The 19,499-nt window shown below is 42.1% G+C and overlaps 1 protein-coding gene across 1 annotated transcript in view; it reads right to left on the bottom strand.

Annotated features, from left to right (window-relative positions):
- Nucleotides 1–19,499, bottom strand: part of FAAP100 (FA core complex associated protein 100) — a 347,891-nt gene that overhangs the window by 60,445 nt on the left and 267,947 nt on the right. The window contains exon 6 of the mRNA XM_086931007.1: nt 17,297–18,096. Within this exon, the coding sequence (XP_086787133.1) occupies nt 17,297–18,096 (800 nt within the window). The remainder of the gene's footprint in view (nt 1–17,296; nt 18,097–19,499) is intronic.

Raw genomic sequence — 19,499 nt, 5'->3', positions numbered from 1 at the left:
TAATGTAACAGTAAAACTGCAAATTTGGCCACATCCATTGTCTCAACAACATTTAAGCAAGAACTAAAAGGGATATGAACAGAAGCAGAACTTCATTCGAACTATCTGTGGCAGACACTCATTGTTCCTATGTTGTAGCAATACCAACAAGCACTTGAAGACATGCAGATAATAACACTACCCAGAAGAGCTGCCTCTTGAAAGTAAAAGGAATATGAAGGGAGAGAAGGAAACCAGTGAACATGCCACAACTATAAACAAGAACTGCGCCCACAAGGAATCTCACATTTTACAGACTCGCCTTTTTACAAGTAATTCCAGAGCCTGTTTGAAATATAAAGAACGGGACAGTCGTATTTTCAAAACTGACAGAATATATGATAAAAACACTCCTGGTCTCCATGATGGGAGGAAACCGGCCAGTCGCAAATCTGGTATCAACACTAAACGTAACAGCGCACGCATAAGAATGAGAAAAACAACTCCGTTCCACTGTGTGACTGTACACTGTGCAATGTGTAACAGCAGATGATTAAGGAACTCCAAGAACAAAAAAGTGAGTTGATTTAAGGCCGCTTTCCCACTCCCTTGTGTGATCATGCAATGAGTGAGTCAGTATGTTTCATTTGATTAACAACTCTGAAGTAGTTAATATGATATATGTGCTTTGAAAGTAAACAGTTTTTCACATGCTAAATTCCCGGAAGAAATGTGTTGACTTTAAGAGCTGGGGCTCGGATGGAACATGTGTTGACTTGAGGGGTGAGTGCTGATTGAGAAGCTTTGGGAGTTGGGCAGAGTTTGTTTGCTGTGAAAGGCCATGCGCAGGTGGAGGCAGCAGGTGGGGTGGAGGTTTTGTTCACTTGTATTACATGGGGAGATGGATGACTGGGGTGCAGATTGTGCAGAATTTAAGAAGAAATGTGCCTGCTGATGTTATGAATTAGATGAGACAAGCAGTTGCTTCATAAAGACTATTTATTGCTGGTTGACTCATACAGGAAAAAAATCTGTTATTTGGGAAGTGGACTGAATGTTTGGGTGGCGTCTTAATGTACCTGTGGTGATATGGATGGTTTACATGGTCCTTGGCATAGTTCAATGAACAATCTGAACTTTCTTAAGCTGCTTTGCAGTGAACACATTGAAAGCAATCTAACATAAGCAAACAATTGCAGATAAGGGAAATTCCACACATAATCTGTGTCTTATTCTATCATTTTCTGCTCACAGAAATTGTTTGGAAATTTTTGCAAAGACAAGGTGCTTATTCATAAAAGCCACTTCTCTAATTTGGGCAACTTCCTTGAAGTCATACACATTACAATATCACTACCAGTGTGCGGGCTATAGACAACACAGAACATTTCTGTGGCAAGATGACGATGTCATGGTAGGAAAGTTGACTGTGAAGGGAAGTTGGGATTGTTACTAAGGTTCTGGCAGTGACCGGTAAGCAGTTGCTGCCAGGATGTTGGGAGGAGAAGGATGTATACGGCTGTGTTGTGTCATGGGCGTTTAATACTACAATAAACCTACAATGTTCTTCAACTTGTGAAAAGTTCGACTACCTACTTCATATTATTTTAATTTCTGACAATTATCTTGTAAACAAAATAGCTTTAGAAGGCAACACGTGCCAATCTTTTTTTTCTTCAAGAAAGTCAATCAGAATTAAAGTTATGTACAATAAAATACATTTGCCTGAAAAGTACACAATCATTTGACTGAAAAGCAGTGATTGTCCTGCGAACCATCAGAAAACAATGTCGGAGGCTTGACATTACTTCTTCAAGGAATCTAAAGGCCAGATGTAGGTAGGCGTTTACCGGGTGGTAACGGCCGAATTCGGCCGTTACCGACCGGTTAGAGCAATTTGACATGTAGGTCCCTGTATTTTACAGACTCGGTAAATTTACCGATAGGTAAATTTACCGAGTATGTAAAATACCGAGTCGGTATCATTACGGATTCCGGTAAATTGGTATGTAGGTGGGACTCTTCTGAGTCCCACAAGCAGTACAAAATCGGTATTTTACCATCAAATACTACTTGATGGTAAAATACAGTTTCTGATGTGCATGCACATGTGTGCATGCACACCTATGCCATATAACAGGCAGACCTGCCCTTAGGGCAGGTATGCCTGCCACATGGCACCCGAGCCTCTTTTGGGGGTGCCAGAGGGTGTCAAAGTGACACCCCCTGCACCCTTGTGACAGTCGGTATTTTCCGATGTGGTAAATACCGACCGGTAAATGCCCAATCAATCCTATGGGCTTCAAAGCCCATAGGAATGAATGGGCATTAACTGGTCGGTATTTCCCGCATCGGAAAATACCGACTGTTTCCGATTCGGTAATTGCACATCTGCATTTACCTACATCTCGGTACTTTTATTTTCTGACCTCTGAAATACCGAGTCGGTATGACTCGGTATTTAAGAGGTCGGAAAATAAAATTTACCTACATCTGGCCCTAAGTGCTTTATTGTTCCAGAATACAGACTGCTGTCAGTAAGGCACTTCATTTTGAAAAGTTCAACAAAAGGATCAAACCAAACCAATTTCCAAATGTATTCCTGACATAACAGAGAGGGAGATGGCATGTTAATAAATTCGAATAAGATACTCATACTGGAGAACCAGAACCCCACCATGAGGTCTTCTATGATAGTTATAAACATTAGAATAGAACAGGCAACTCATCACTTTTAGTGAGAGGGTTGATAAATGAGGACAATAGGTGGGGGAAAAGGTGAACAAGTTATTCTTATAAATTGCACTGGGAAGCGTGGCTCACTTTGGTGTTACTTCTGCACCAGGGCAGGGTTCCTAAAGCCTTTAAGGAGGCAGTCGTTGTCCCCCTCCTGAAAAAGCTGGGAGCAGACCCCTTAATTCTCTCTAATTACAGGCCTATCACCCTTCTCCCCTATCTGGGTAAAGTCCTTAATGCGCACGTACCTACTCATCTTTCCAACTTTATAGAGCAGTCCAACTACCTAGACCCCCACCAAGCTGGGTTTAGCCCTGCCCACTCCACGAGACGGTCATCACTGCAGTCATGGATGCCCTCCGAGGTAATGCAGATAAAAGAATCCCACAGGCCCTGGTCCTTTTTGACCTTTCTGGCGCGTTTGACACGGTCGGTCATACCATCTTATTGGACCGTTTTAAACAGGCCGGTATCTGCGACTCAGCTTACAGTTGGATCAGTTCTTCCTTAGCGACCGCCTCAAGCGGCCCGCCTGGTCCCTTTCACTGCTTCTAAACTCTACACATCCTGTGGGGTCCCTCAGGGTTCCTCACTGTCCCCCTTATTGTTTAATCTGTATTTGTTTCCTTTGATTCAGTCCCTGAAAGCAATTAAGGCCATTACGTTCACTTATGCCGATGATCTTCAACTGATCTTTACAATAGATAACTCCCCTGAATCCATCCGGGAGTTCCAGGGCACTATGCTTCATATCCGTCAATGGATGGATCTTAACCACCTGAAGATGAATCGCGGTTAGACCGAGTTAGTCCTTAACGGCAACAGTCAAACGTTCTGGGGCCCACACTACTGGCCTCCAGAACATGGCCCTCCACCTATTCCTTCCCCCTCTGTAAAGAGCTTGGGGGTGATCATTGACAAGGACCTTTCCTTAAAAACTCAAGTAGGCACGTTGGTGTCTTCCTGTTTCTTCCAGCTCCGTAGGATCAGGAAGATCAGCCGGATGCTAACTCAATCGGCCCTGATCCAGGTGGTAATAGCTTTATCAGTATCGCTCTTGGACTATACCAATTCCATCTAATTAGGTCTTCCACTTTTCCTTAGCAAACGTCTCCAATTGGTTCAAAATCAGGCCGCCAGATTGATCCATCAGCCACCGCGTTAGCAATCAGCCAGACGTTGCTAAAAAAACTTCACTGGCTGACTATCCCTCAACGAGTTGCTTTTAAAACAGCTTGTATCATTTTTAAGTCCCTCCACGTTCGCAGCCCCCAGTTCATTAACAACCTTCTGCCTAGGTACATCCGCTCTCGCAACCTCCGGTCTGCCAATCTCCATCTCCTGGCCACCTCCCCTTTTAAACGTCAACGCCAGGGCGGACGCAGGTTCGCGACTTTAGCTTCCAGATTCTGGAACTCCCTCCCTTTGGAAATCCGTTCCTGTAACAATCTCCTAACCTTTAGGAGACTGCTCAAAACTTGGCTATTCACACAGGCCCACGTGTAACTCCTGCTGGCCCCGGCATCTGCTAGTTTTAGCGCCATGAAACCTCTGGGTGTACGTGCGCTCTATAAAATATAGTTAACATATCATAACATAACACCAGAAGCAATGAAAAAGTTGCAGAAAGTAGAGATTGGGATGTGTCTCGCGAAGGCACCACTAGTTGTAATATATGTAAAGTAATGGGTTTTAGGATTCCCTTGCAGATACTATCCAACTGACTATGGTCGGCTCAGGATGCAAAAACTGTGCAGAGATCAGTAGTCACAAATAGCTGTTTTGATTTATGTACATCTTTTATTTTGTCAGGATAATACGTCAGGGCTCATCTCACAACCAAGGTATGAAGCAACCTTTCAGCTGCTGTCCGGGATTTTGTCTCATAGCATTCAATCTCATCAAGCGCAGAAAGGACTTCAAAGCTAAAGGGACCGCTCTTTGCACTAGCATCCTTGAAACAGTAGGATTCCTCGACAGAAGACCATTTTCCATGTCCCATGTAAACGCATCAGCCCTGTATTAAGGCAAGTATTACAATAGATTGATAATACAGTGTCTAGACCTTAACATGTTCTTCTGGCAACACCAAGGGAATAATTGTAAAGCTACTAGTAATACAGTTTGTTCTCTTAATCTCCTTTTGCCAGGCATCACTTTTCCTCTAGACACTACTGCAAAGGTCCAATATGGAGTCTGGTCACAGAAGCATGCATTGGGGCCCAGAAAAGACAAAACGTGTCTGTCCTTCTGATGCTGAAAATGTTGCATAAAGAAGAGTCTTTCCTGAAAATGATATATTTTTGTGGAGTCAGTTTCCATCACTGCTTCTAAGCATTAGATAACTTTGTCTGGAGTTCTCATTGTTTTCGTGTAATTTAAGCAAACAGAAGACTAAATCCTGAAAGTCTGCCAAGGATGTGTTTAAATCTAGGCCAGCATGGATACACTAGCGATTTAAAATGAGGAAGAGTTTCCTCAGTACTTCTTTGGGAGATAGGTGCATGCCATCCACAGTCTCTTGCCTTCCTAGGTTCCAGCAGAAATCAGACTTCCGCTTGGTGTGAGCACCCACTTTACAGAGGTAGCCCAGCAGCAACTGATGGTAAGCACTAAATCTATCACTGTAAAGCATCCATGATGCTCCCAACTTTATTATCAGTATTCAGACAGCTTTTAGGGTACCTTTGATAAATGATTCACCACTTTTTATTGGTGTACCCCAACAAGCAAAATACGCATTCGGTAAAATGGTCTATCTGCCCTTTGGATTTTCTAGTAGCACTAAGGAGAAATTCTTACATCTTCATAATTTATTAGTATTTAATTTTTTACACCTAATTGGACAACTTACATTATCGGAATCAAGTATCATTTGACAATGTACTAGTGTTTCACAGGATCAATGCTTCATCAATGTTAAAGATGTTATGCTTGAAGAGCTGGACACAATCACGAGCTTATGTGATGTCCTCCAATATACAAATATCCCTAAAGTGCAACCTCATTCACAGTAGCTTCACCTTATAGTTGCCAGCCATCAAAATCTATCTTCTTATTTTAAAATATTGGATACGGATTGTCACTGTTGTACTATTACTCACCAATATATAGTAGACCTCAAAGTACATGAACATCAGTCAATCAAGGATACACCACCAACAGTGACCATATCCTCACACCACACCCAGACCAGCATGCACAACTGGAGAATGTTATATCAGTATCTTCTTTTAAAGAGCCAGAAGGTGCTGAAATGACTCTCCAGGAGTTCATGTCGCTTTTTGTCAGAGATGTATCAAGGGCTACAGGATCTTTTCCCTTTGCACTGTCCGGGCCAGGTGAAAAAGTCCTGATGCCCTGGAAGAAATGTTGAGCTGGGAGCTCTGAAACTGGGATTTTATGTATGTATGTGGAATTTATATAGCTTAAGCCTAGCTAAAAGGCAGCAGAACTCTATTTATGATCAAACACAACCATAAAATCAATGAGTGACCGGAGAGATAGCTGGTTTGAGGAATTTCGATGTGTCGTAATGCGTTCTATCTATTCTTTACAGTATCTAGAAGCCATTTGTACCTGTGCTGTACTCTGCCATTCTAGAAAATAGTTGAATTGGCTTCAAACAAATGCAGTGCTGAGTGGATGAGAGAAAGCAAGTCATTGTTCTGTGGATGACAGCCTTTGCAAGCACTGCAAACAGCCACTGGTTTCCTCTGCCCCGGGGGATTGTTTCTATATTTGCTGATAATAGGTCTGCATCTTGCTCTGCTCAGATTGCCTGAATCCAATGTTGGGAGAAGCCTCCGTCACATGACTCAAAAGTTCACTTCTTTACAACAAACATGCCTATTTTTGAGTCTATGCCTGCATTTTCATGTTTTAGATCTTTTTGTCAGAATGAAATCCAAACAGTCTGTTTCTAAGGAAAGAGGGGTTTTAGAAATTTGTTGTGCATTTGGTATAAGAAAGGGAAAACACATCCCAGGGCCACTCTATGACAATAACCATGTACAGATAGAGTGACTGAATATTTGGCAGAGACGATTACCTGTTCTAACGTGATAATCCTCTTCTTTACAATCTCTCAAAAATCCTCCCTGTGTTCTGTAGAAAGGAGGACCACAAATGGAAACATTTACAGTAGAAGAGGAGGGCTATAGAACCTGACGCCAAGAGAGAGATATTGTTGCTGACTGGCATATTTTATTGGACTGACTGGCAGTTCTTATTGATTCATGCCTAGAGAGTCTGCTCTGTCCTAGAACAGCTGTTAATGTATAAAAGAGAGATTAAACATCTTAAGAGGAGCCAAAGCAATCAGGGAATTAGGGGGGTTCTTCTAGAAAAACAAAAGGGATGGTTTGGGGCCTTAACTTTCTGCCCCCCCATCATGGACAAGCTTGGTTACAGCACTGTGCAAGATGCACTGCCCTGATGGTTCAAGAATTTAGGGAAGCAGAAGCACTAAAAGACTTGCTTGTGGCTTTTGTTGTAAAATACCCCCAAAATGGAAACAAACGTGTACACAATGCAGTTTTTCAGCAACATCCTAATTTGTGTTTGCATGCCAGGTCCTAGTCAAGGGTTCCCACTGAAAATGTGAAATTGAAAATATTCTGGATTCTCACACTAGCCATAGGATTTGTCAAAAAACCCAGCATCAAGTCATACTGGTCAAGGCACCCAGTTGTGGACACTCCCCTGGTTCTTTATATAATGACTAGAAAAATATAAACTTCTCCTGCGATTTCTGCATTTTAAAGACAACAGCATGGCCCTCCCAAAGGAACATCCAAACATCCAGGACATGATTGGCTGCACAAAAGCAGGTATTTTACTGAACCTCTGTGCAATTCTCTGAGGTGTACAAACTTACCCAAAACATCTCAATGCATGAGTATCGCCTGCTCTACAAGGGTAGGCTTATATTAAAGAAATATTTACCTCTGAAGCACTTATGGTGTGGCTTAAAAATATGCAAGTTATGTGAAAGTTCAACTGGATACACACAATACTTCCGTGTATATACTGGTAAAGACGTATATACTGACCCATCCAGATTGTCCTGCAACTCTCAATGTAACAGAAAAAATGGTTTGGGACTTGGTGCACCCTATGTTAAATTGTGGCTACAACTTGTACATGGACAATGTTTAAACTGGCTTGCCTTTATTCTAAGTCCTATATGCCAACAGCACTCTGGCATGTGGCACAATACGCCAATATAGAAAGGGCTTTTCAACAGAATTGACTGCACGAAAACAGGAATAAGGGGAAAACATCAGCAATGTGATGTGCAGAACTCCTAGCACAGACAAAAATGACGTTTATCTTTTGACGACCATCTATGATGAGTCAACAAAGGACATTACTGTCCATGGTCAGGGCACTCCTGTCAGAAAAATTCTATGAGTAATCATGGGTAGAGTTGGGAAAACTGATCAAATGATGCATTCATATAATGACACGAGAAAATCTATGCAAACACAAGGAGATGATGGACGGAGTGCTGAAACTTTTCAAACACTCACCCCCAGTCACAGATCTGGGTTGAATCCATCACCATTCTTTAGCTCACTTCACCACCTCAGTTCAGACCCAGATATATGCAAATCAGTCTTGACCCTGTGCCTCATGGGAACAGTCCAGCTGTTTGTACGCCCTAAGTTGGAAGGTGAAAACAAATGGTTTTGGCATGATTCTATTGCCCCAGGTGTGATACCAGCAAACAAAAGGCAGGCAACCTAAACAGGCATTTTGTTCTCAGTTGCTTTCCAAATTTTACTATACCCAGTTTATCACCTATGGGCACCACAAACCCACAGAAAACCCATACATATCTGGTATCCTCACACTCAGAACACCCAAGAGTCAATCCCTGGCAGGCATATGTTCCTCGGCATGGAAGATAGGAGACAATAACCTCATTTTGGAAAAATATTGCTGAAAATCATCTGTCAGATAACATGTTCAGAGTGTTCTCCCAGCCAGTCTATCAAGGCGTAAAAGGTCTAGTTCCTACCAAAATAAACCTTAGTGTGTGTACATGTTAAAATGTTTTGGTATGATTTCAAATGTCATGTGGTGATATTGGCACCAAAAGACAGTAAACCTACACCATAATTCACTCTCCAAATTAAAAAAAATGTACTACACCCAGTTAATTGCCTTTGGGGACCCCAAACTCACAGAAAACCCATACATATCTGGTATCTACACACTCAGAAGACCCAGGGGAACAACGTGAGGCAAGCCATAGCAGGTATAATTTTCTATGCATGGGAGGTAGGAGACAATAAAGGAATTAAAAAAAAATATTGCAGACAGTTTGTCAAACGTCACGTAGAGTGCATCTTGCCAGGCAGCCAAATAGGACGAAGGAGGTCTGGTTTGCACCACTAAATACCTAGGATTGTACAGAATTGAAAAGAATATAGATTTTAGATTGTCCTTATATTCTTAAACTGGATATCTGACACCAAAGAATAGCTAATCACAAACAGAGATTTTGCCACAATTTAGGGATCAGCGCTAATATTACATAATTGTTTGCCCGGATTGATTCTCTAGGAAAACCCACATGTATTTGGTATTTTCAGACTGCCAGACATTTAGGGCAATATTGCCTTACTTTGCATTCTGTGATTTATGCTTTTCCATTTGAGAAATTAAAAAAACACTGGTATCCCATGTGCCCTTGTCTCCGCCACGTCCAGGCTATGCCCAATGGATTTAACTGCACTGTTACCACCATGGTTGACCTTACTGATAGATGCATTAATAGAGTTAAGTTTAGGGGTTTGTTGGGAGTCATCTCACCATGAGGTATCAGGGCGCGCCTTCCCTACTTTCCCGGTTACACATTGTGTTGCTGTCCCCCTAGCCTTCGATATCCAGCGCACCCAGGTCACAACACTTACACTGATCATAAACTTTAAACACCTTCAATGTTAAGTTACTTAGCCTTACCGCTCGAGGCTTAAACAACCCCATAAAGTGAATTGCACGATCATTGCTTGAACAGATTACTGTGACATTTATCTTTTTAAGAGACTCCTCTTTTTTCTAAAGAGAGGCAGAGATTGATATCGCATTGGTTTCTAAACAACAGCTGTCCTTATGGCCACCTAAAAAACAAGGGAGTTCGATGACAAGATCAGTGAGGTCAAAGCGTTGTAATGGCTTATCATATAAGGATGTGGCTGAATATTTGACCGTAGCTCAAATATAATGCACACAATGAGGGCAAAGAACCGTTCCCACCGCTGGAAATTAAAGGCATCATGCTAATCCCAGATAGCACAGTACTGATTGGAAGGGGCATACATTTTGTGTTGAGCAATGAGACAGGTCGAGCCCCCGATTCCGACAGACTGGACTTTCACTATGTAAATGTAAATTGTAAATTGATACTTGTATAGCGCGCTACTCACCCGCAAGGGTCTCAAGGCGCTTGTACGAATACCGCTGTGGAACCCATCCTGGCTTTCCCTGTGAGGCGTCCACCAGGCATACTTAGCGTTGTGGGGGTCGTTGTGGAGATTAAGCAAGCTATTGCCCAAAGTTGCAGAGTGGGACTCCATGATTGGAATAGGCACCGAGGCGAGAATTATCAGGTCCATGGAATTTTTGAGCCCAAGACCCGCCGAGGCAGGGAATTGAACCCTGGTCCCGGGCTAGACCTCTGCATCAGGGTCTGCCGCTCTAACCATTGAGCCACACTTCTCTACTATAAAGCGATCAGCATGATTGCGGGAGAATGGCCTAGAAGATATCTGGAGGAACATGCCCACCCCACAGAGGGAATTACACCTAATTTTCAGCTTCACATAAAACATATGCCAGTATAGATTAATTCCCAGTCACACCTGCTATTCAAGCTATTGCAAGTAGCGTGGAAACAGAAGTTGGTCGTGGTCTGACCATGCACCGTTTTAAGAAATTGAATTATTATTTGCAGTGGGTGACTACCCACCTCAAGTAATAATCACAACCCTTGTCAGTGTGAAACTTCAAAATCACACAAAATTAATCTGAGTTCAAACCCCTGGAAGCTATGGCATAGAGCAGACAGGCTTAATTTAGGGCAATGTGTAAAGTATTTTTGCGGTACTAAAACAGCAAAATGCAAAATAATAAAAATCCCAAATGGAATTAGAAAAATAGAATAAAATGTAGTAAACAAAATTACAAAAATCCAATAAGGGAAGTAAGAAATATTATCTTTTTAAGTATAAATAGCGCAGAAAAGCACAAAACACCAATGTTTGTTAATGGTCACTTTAGATCGGGACGTTGAAGCAATTAGAAACTAAACGCAGTGGAGCACGGGTTGGATACACCAAGCATGATTCGTCAAAGATTTAAACTTCTGAATTAGGCTCTTAAATCTCAATCCAAAATAGTAGTATGGCCCAAAGGTAATGCCTCATGCCAGACTTTTTGTCTCAGGCACACCAATTCCTTTGCGCATGTGGTCAGTTTTAATGGTCGACCTTCCCTCCTCAGGCGACGCCAGCTTATCCTAACCAGGAGGCGGCTTCCCAGCCCAAGGCTAAGGATTTACCTTGCCTTCCCCCACTTAAATTGCTCAGGTGTTTCAATCTAAATTGTCACATCCTCCCTAAAAAATAAGACCCATTTATTTAATTTTCTTTGCGATATGTACCCAGATATAATTTTTCTAACCGAAACATGGCTCCATGATGGCTCCTCACCCGATATCATTTCTTCCCTCCCTGCTAACTTTGCTCTTACGGGGATTAATAGACCTCACAGAATAGGTGGTGGCATTGCCATTATTTACAAAAAGGATTATAAATGTAATGTTAAAGACCTTCAAATCCCTAACTGGGAGGCTCTCCATTTCTCTCTTCTAGTGTCCCCCAATTTCACCCTTTCAGGTGCCCTTATTTACCGTTGCCCGGGATGCCTAGTAACTGGTGTGCAGTCTTACCAGATTATTTGGCGCCACACATTTTACAGGCAGCTAATTTCACTCTGCTTGGAGACATTAATCTGCATCTTGAGGACCCAAAAAATAAGCTACACGTAACCCTTATAGAGGATTTGAGATCTCAATATCTTTCTTTTGAATTCTGCATTCACCCACATTGCGGGCCATCTTTTGGAATCTATGTATTCTAACCTCTCTTCCCTTTCTGCCTACCCCTCGCTCCAATTTAGCTGGACTAACCATTAGCAGTACCTTTCAACATTACAGTCCCTTTTTCTTCCTTTACATGGTCGACACAACAAACTACTAATAGGCATTGGACTAAACTGGACATGATGGAATTAAACAAACTACTTTTACATATCATCGCTGCTCTGGTTTCTACACCGGATACTGATCAAATCACAGTACATCACTGGCTCGAAAGACCCACGGATTCAATTCTGCCTCAATCATCTAAATCACAGGCCAGAATGTGTCCTCCGGCACCCTGGTATAATGACAGCCTTCGCTCTGAAAAAGGCCTGTAAATCCCTCGAAAGGATCTGGAGAAAACATTAGACAATCGAGGTGAAGGCTGAATATATAGAGGCCTTGAAAAAATATTATGCCTCCTGTAAATCTGCACGGGCAGGCTACTATACAGAATTAATTACCAACACTCATAATTGTCAAAAAACTTTGTTTAAAGTAGTAAAGGATCTGTCCGCAACCAGCACAGTCACACTGTACCCCTCCCTCTCTTTCCTATCAACAGTGTGACAAACCTGCATTGTTTTTTCTTAACAAAGCAGAGCTAATTCATCGGCAACTAGAAGCTGATGCTTCTATGTTTGTGACACCGTCAATTGACGTATCTCAACCACATCTAGGGGACGGTCAGTACACAGTTAAGTCAGACAAGCCCTTGGGAATCGTTACCTAGCCCCTTTTGGGCTCTTGCACAACTGCAAGCTTTACTGGCTACCATCAAGTCTGGCTCCCCGCTTGATCCCCTCCCACCATCAAAGCTTAGATAGCTTGAAAAGGCGGCCCTCACAGTAGTTTTGGATCTCCTTAATTCCTCCTTGATCACTGGTGTGGTACCTCAGAATTGGAAGCATGCTTTCATACTCCCTCTGCTCAAGAAGAAGGACCTTGACCCTCAGTGCTGGTCAAACTTTAGGCCAATTTCGCTTCTCTCTGTTTTATCCAAAAGTTTGGAAAAAATGTTAATACTCACGTCTCCTCTTTTGCTAATGCCCACAACTTGCTGCATTCATCCAAGTCTGGGTTCAAGGCGGGCCACAGCACTGAATCCACCCTACTTGGGAGTCACAGAATTTCTGAGGCAAGAACTTAACTCTGGTGGGACAGCCGCCCTTATCCTCCTGGATTTAAGTGTCGAATTCAATACAGTCTCACATTCCACTCTTTTGGATAGATTGGAGGCTGCAGGCATTGCCGGCAATGCCTTGGAGTGGTTATCTTCTTTTTTGAAAATATCAAACATTTCAGGTTTCATCTGCAAACAACACCTGTACCACTCTTACACTGACCTCTGGGGTTCCCCAGGGTTCTATTCTGAGCACTCTGCTTTTTAACATTTACTTATGCCCCTTGATGGAAGTGATTGAAGAGTCTGGTCTCACCGTATTTTCATATGCAGATGATTCTCAGATTATTTTCTCAATATCTGATGCTCAAAAAAAAAGATCCTTCCCCTCTCTGGCAAGGCCTGGCCAGCTCGCCCTCTGAATGAACAGAAATGCCCTCAAACTAAATGGCAATAAAACCAAAGCCCTGATCCTGGGAAACAGCCCTGAAGTTTTGGGAGTCAGCCACTGGCCAGTCATACTAGGCCTTTACCTGCACCAGTGAATAAGGTGAAGAATCTCAGTTTTATTATCGACAAAAATCCTTCCCGGACACTGCACGTATCCAAGCTCACAGCCTCCTGTTTTTCCATTCTGAAATGGCTCAAAAAATACTCTGGCTGATTCATCTAAGTTCTCAGGGAAGAGTGCTGCAGGCCTTGGTAACATTCAGATTGGACTATGGGAATGTACTTTGATTTGCCTTGATTCATCGGTTGCAGATCATCCAGAATGCGGCCGCCTGCCTTCTTTTCCGACTGCTGAGATAATTTTCTGTCTCTCCCTTGCTCCACTAACTGCACTGGCTGAGGGTTGACCAACGGATCAAATTCAAGGCTTTATGTTATATGTTTCGTACTAGACATGGCCTCGCTCCTTCCTATATCCAAGAGCTGGTGTCTCCATATCTCCTTAACCGAGCGCTGAGATCAGCTAACCTCACTCTAGGTTTCGTAGAGCTCGTCTTAAAGGGCGCTCCTCCGTTTTAGGTCCAAAACTCTGGAATTCTCTTCCGAATTCCCAGATCCTATAACTCATTGATTCATTTCCGTAAGAACCTAAAAACTATGCTCATCAACTGCCCTGACTGAGCCTTTGCCACCTTAGGTATTCGCCTTGCTGTGCCCCTGTTATTGTCTGCCAAAAACGCAGGGAGACCCTTTTGGGTAGCTAAGCTTCTTAAATAAATAAATAGTTGTACACTTCTAAAGGTCCAGAACCCCAGGGGAGGCACTTAGAGATTCACATGGTTGGTGTCAGGCAGAGGCCAACAGTAAGGTCCAATTGCCACTAGTCAGCTGGGTACTTCTGGAAAAAAAGGGTTCTCTGTAGCTTTTTGTACCCCAGTAGCTTGAACAGTAGGTCAGCCTCATGACCACTGGAGTCGATTTCTTTATCCTAGATACAAGAGGGTACAGATTCAGTTCTTGAGGGCTCCTATTAGGTCACAAACAATAAGTTCAGTCCTCTTCTGATCTTCCTAAGGTCCAGGAAGTTTTCTGAAGTGGGTGCCTGGAAAGGCCTCAAATTGGTCTGCCACTAGCTGGTGGGTGGGAATGACTCATGGACACACTCTTACCAATGGGGTAAATGCTACTGGGGCCAACCCTACCCGCTAACTTTGGGGGGTTTCAAGATTGCAAAAGTCTTCAGCCAAACTAAACTGGGCTATGTGGGTGGGATGTGGAGGGGGTGGGGGGTAGTGATCTTCGTGTCCACCCACATTTAACACTAAAATCTTGTTTTAGGCAGCCACTGTACTCACAAAAAACCCAGAGACAGTGGTTTGGTAGGACAAAGCAAAGTCCTTCAGCAACCAGACAATGAATCCACAAGAACTGTCTTGGCATCCTACTCAATCTCCTTTCAAGTGTGCCACAAGTGTTATGTGTGTGTATATGTGCAAGCAGGATTTGACATGCAGGAAAGATGTGACACTGTAGTGTCAAAAAGGTTGCCTAAAGCCCCCACACTGCATATTCTGTGTGGTTCAGGAGTCATTCAGGTCAGCTATTCATACCTACTCAATGCTAATTACTTGTTGGAAGAAGATAGGAAGCCAATGCACATTAGCCTCTAGTAACTTCAGACGGGGAAAAGCTAATGTTTTAAATGTTACTTTTTCTTAATATTTATTAGAAATCCAACTTCACCATTAAATAAGATTTTTAATAACTATTAAAAAATAGTAATAGCTGTTTTCCTAGCTGGTCCTGTTGTTTAGATACATTATTAGTATTTTAATTTGTACTCTAGTTTTCTGCATAGGAAAGCTAGGCCTAAGTACCAGTTAAATGTAAATGTACATGTAAATGTGTTTGAATGTATATAGCGCACTTCTACCCTGAGGTCTTGTAGCGCTGTATTCATACCGCTGTGGAGCCCTTCCTGGCATTCCTGTGAGATGTCCACTCCTGGGCACCCCCAAGGTGAAGCCAGGCATCCAAGCGCTGCTGGGGCCGCTGTGGAGATTAAGCAAACTATTGCCCAGAGTCACAGAGTGGGATCCATGATTAGACTAGGCACGAGGCGAGAATTATCAGGTCCGGGGAGATTGAGTCCAAGAGCCGCCGAGGCGGGAATTGAACCCTGGTCCCGGGCCAGACCTCTGCATCAGGGTCTGCCACTGTAACCATTGAGCCACGCTTCTCCACAGTTAACATTACATTCTTACATGTCCTACTTTAAAAGGCCAGGCACCCTTTCTTATGGTCTACAAGGCTTATATAGGGTGACTTATTACTATCTAAAAGGAAGGTTTTTCGCTGTCGAAAAGGGTTCATTTTGACAGGTTGCAGTGCATATTTTGCACGGTTAGAGTCATGTTACAGTGGTAGGCTGGAAGCCATGTTTGCACTGCCACTGTGGTGGATGGCACAATTAATGCCGCAGTCCACAAGTGGTATTTAACTTCCAGGCCCTGAGTACTCTTTCTACCATATATATGGACTTATTAAGCACATTAAATATACTAATTAGGAGTACGCCAAAAGGATCATAATAAAGGAGGGAGGTCGGCACAAGCACTTTGCTACTGGTTAGCATGGGTAAAGTGCACCTAGTTCTAAAGCAGCAAAAATATAGCGTCCAGAAAAGGTACAAAATCAGGGGTGACTATGCAGAAATGGTGAATTTCCTACAACAACATCTATTGTGTTACAGATCACTGGCAAGAGGGCAGCAAGGCCCTTTGAGGCCTAGAGATAATATAAAAGATACAAACAAAAAATAGATCTAGAAACAGTCATCAGAATGTACGTTCGATTGTCTCTATTAACGAGGACAGAACATGTGACCACTAATAAGTAAGATTTAAGTTGGACATCATTTGCAGAAATTAAAATTTTCCATTACTGAAATGTGTTAGGTTACCCAAACATAGGCAAAAATATTCCTTTAATGTTTATAAACATCAAATGAGAAACCTACCATGGAAAACAGAAACTTACTATGTAAGGTGTGTACTGATTTCAAAATGTGGGACTGAGTTTGGCCTCTGAATTCTAGAAATGACTTCACAGAGGACAGAACAGCTAACCTAAGTACCGGGATGGTTTTGTGTTTTCTGAAGCACAAGATCACTAGGTATTATTTGCAGGTTTGGTGACAAACATTTGGAATATGTTGCCACTAATTATTTGAAATGCTCTTTCCGTATTGTGTAGTCCCACCTCCTTAAAACGTTTTTGTGCTGAACAATGAGGCGGTTATTTGGGTGTTTTTATGGGATGCGCTGGTTGATTTGGTATTTCACCTGCTGTGCGCGCTAAAAGGCAATTTGATTTATAGTAAACACTATACAAAATTCAATACATAAAAACAGTTTATAAATAAATGCCATCAAGAAAGAAAATCGGGCTCTTACTGTTACAGATGATACAGTAAAGCCTGTATCAACAATGAAACCACATGTCAAAAGTGCAAAGAAAGAAGCATTCCAAATTACAACCCAACATAAAAACCTATTTACAATTTAGGACAGATATTTTCCGGTACATGTGCAAGCAATTACAATGTCACATTCACAGCAGGTTTTGAAAGCTTCAAGATGAAAAAGTAGCAATTTTCCTTGCATTTTTACTCTTTCAATTATTATGTTTTACTATTTGACCTGAATACATTTTTTTTCTTCCAAACTGGCTTTAGACGAGAGCATTGGTAAAACTGTCGAGCCTTTTTGGGTATTATACGAAAACCATAGCAAGCTAGGCGCTTTACATTCCTCATTCATGCAAAGATAGAGAAGCATAAACCTTATATTACATACCTGTAGAGTAGTCTTTTAAAGCCTTTTTCAGAAGATCTACCGACAGTCGAATGGACATAACCAAAGGTGAAACGTAGGTGCTGTCTTCCATGGCCTCCACTTCTTGTAGATGCTTTCCAGACCCAGACAGAAAAGCATTCTCTGGCTGCTTCATGGATGTTCTCAAAAATGTTTGCACAGCATCCTGTGTTACGGTCCTGCTTTGTGGTGTTGAAGATGTGATACTCTGATCTGTACCACTTTGTATTTGAAAGCACTGCAGCATATCAATGACATGTTCCTTCAAAGGTAAACATACAACACCTCTATCTAGAAGATCCACGGGAGGGGAACATTGAGAAACTAGGGAATAAGATGTAACCAAGTACTTCTCAAGGACTTCCGCAAGGCTGTAACACAACATGCAGGAGACAACAACGGGCAGCTCGAGGCAACCTTTTTGACCACGATAATGAGGAAAGGTCACATCTGTATGGTTTCCTGGAAGAAGTCTGTTGATTGGAAAATTATAGATTGTGGCTGAACGGTGCAAATTTGGAATGAGATTAAAGTCGTTGGTGGATACATGAACACAAAGAGTCCACCCATGGTCTAGGCTGTAATCTGTCAAATTTGTAAGGCGGCAAGTAATCATCAGAGAGTCTTGCAATAGCAAACGGATCCACGCTACCGTAACAGTGCATCCAAACTGCTGCCGGTGACTTTCGTTAGTTAGCATGGCACAGCTCAAGTTGATTACCTGGTTGAGGTGCGACAAAGATCTGTTTTTCTCTTGAATGGCATGCTTTAACCAAGACACTCTAGGGAGGGAAAGAAAATGTTAATTTGAGTCTTTTTTGGTTGTGACGATTCTCTGAACAGTTTCTGTCAGCATAAACTCACTGAGGAAATCAACACATTTTAATGGATATCACTTAGTAGGTGAGTGCAGGCAAGGGATACATTTATTTTGCACATTTTACATTTGAAACAACAATTTGCTTCTGAAAACTTTACATAACACATCTACTTAGCCACAACTACAGACTTAGCCGAATCTGAATTTGAAAAAATAAAAAAAACATTAGCAAAGCCATTAGAAAGGCTTTAATGTGACGTGCTACGGCATGTAATGACTGTGCATGAATAAGTGTGCTTCTATCCATTATCACATTAAAGACATGCCTCCTGGTTTGTCTGTGGGGGAGCAGGCAGTGTTGTGGAGGGTCATGTGTCTTGGGCAAAGTGAATGCAGGCCAGCGTTCTGGGTCAGAGTGTTGTTTCCTGGAATGGGGGAGAAGACAGCATTCTCACAAAGAGATGTCCTTGTCTTTTGGGTTGTAGTGCACTGTCTCATGATGGCAGGCAATGTATGAGGGTAATATGTGCTGGGAGAAGTTAAGGAGAATAGGGCTGTAGACAGTGTCCTGGAAGTAGAGCATGGTGTCAAAGAAGACGCAATTCACCACTGTCTGGCAGTGGATGCTATCCGAGGAAATATTAAAACAATAATGGATTGCTTTATATATACACCACATGCCTTAGATTAATACTTTAACATGTGATGTTTCAGTGTACTTTCTAGATGTAAAATAGTTCCCCAAAAATAGCTGTGTAAGCATTTTGTAGATGGTGGAATGATACACCTATGGGTGAGGTGAACCCACTAAATGTGTACTCCTCAAATTATTACATCAAACATTTGTCCACGGGTTAATGAAGCAGAGACGGTGTTACACGGGTTAATGAAGCAGAGACGGTGTTAACCTCAATTTCATGAGGCAATGTGTTCCGAGATAAGGCACCTCATTACATATTAAAATATAGTCAATTAAGTGAGTACCCACTAAAAGACTGAGTTTGAGATCAGAAATAACATTTGAAAGATATATTACAAAATTCAAAACCTACAGTATGGAAACAATAAGTTCTATGCCATGAAGGCTCTCAGAACAAAGAATTACAGAATAATGTGCAAATCAGAAACATTCTGAGTTGCTAGTGAGCTGCAAAATCATTAGGTAAACGAACAGCATCTCTAATAGCATTGGAAATCCATCAGGTTAGTTTTGGCTGAATCCCCAAATCAGGGGCTTGTATACAATTTTCTTTCATTGGAAATCAATAATCCTACAGACTCATCTTGGTGTAAAAAATAGTTACATTCTCAGCAAATCCGAGAACAGCTTTCTAAATTGTCATAATGCATTAGCATCTAAGCACT

This window comes from Lissotriton vulgaris, chromosome 7 (genome assembly GCF_964263255.1).
Source record: "Lissotriton vulgaris chromosome 7, aLisVul1.2, whole genome shotgun sequence".
Taxonomy (NCBI): domain Eukaryota; kingdom Metazoa; phylum Chordata; class Amphibia; order Caudata; family Salamandridae; genus Lissotriton; species Lissotriton vulgaris.
This window is presented reverse-complemented; position numbering and strand designations above follow the sequence as displayed.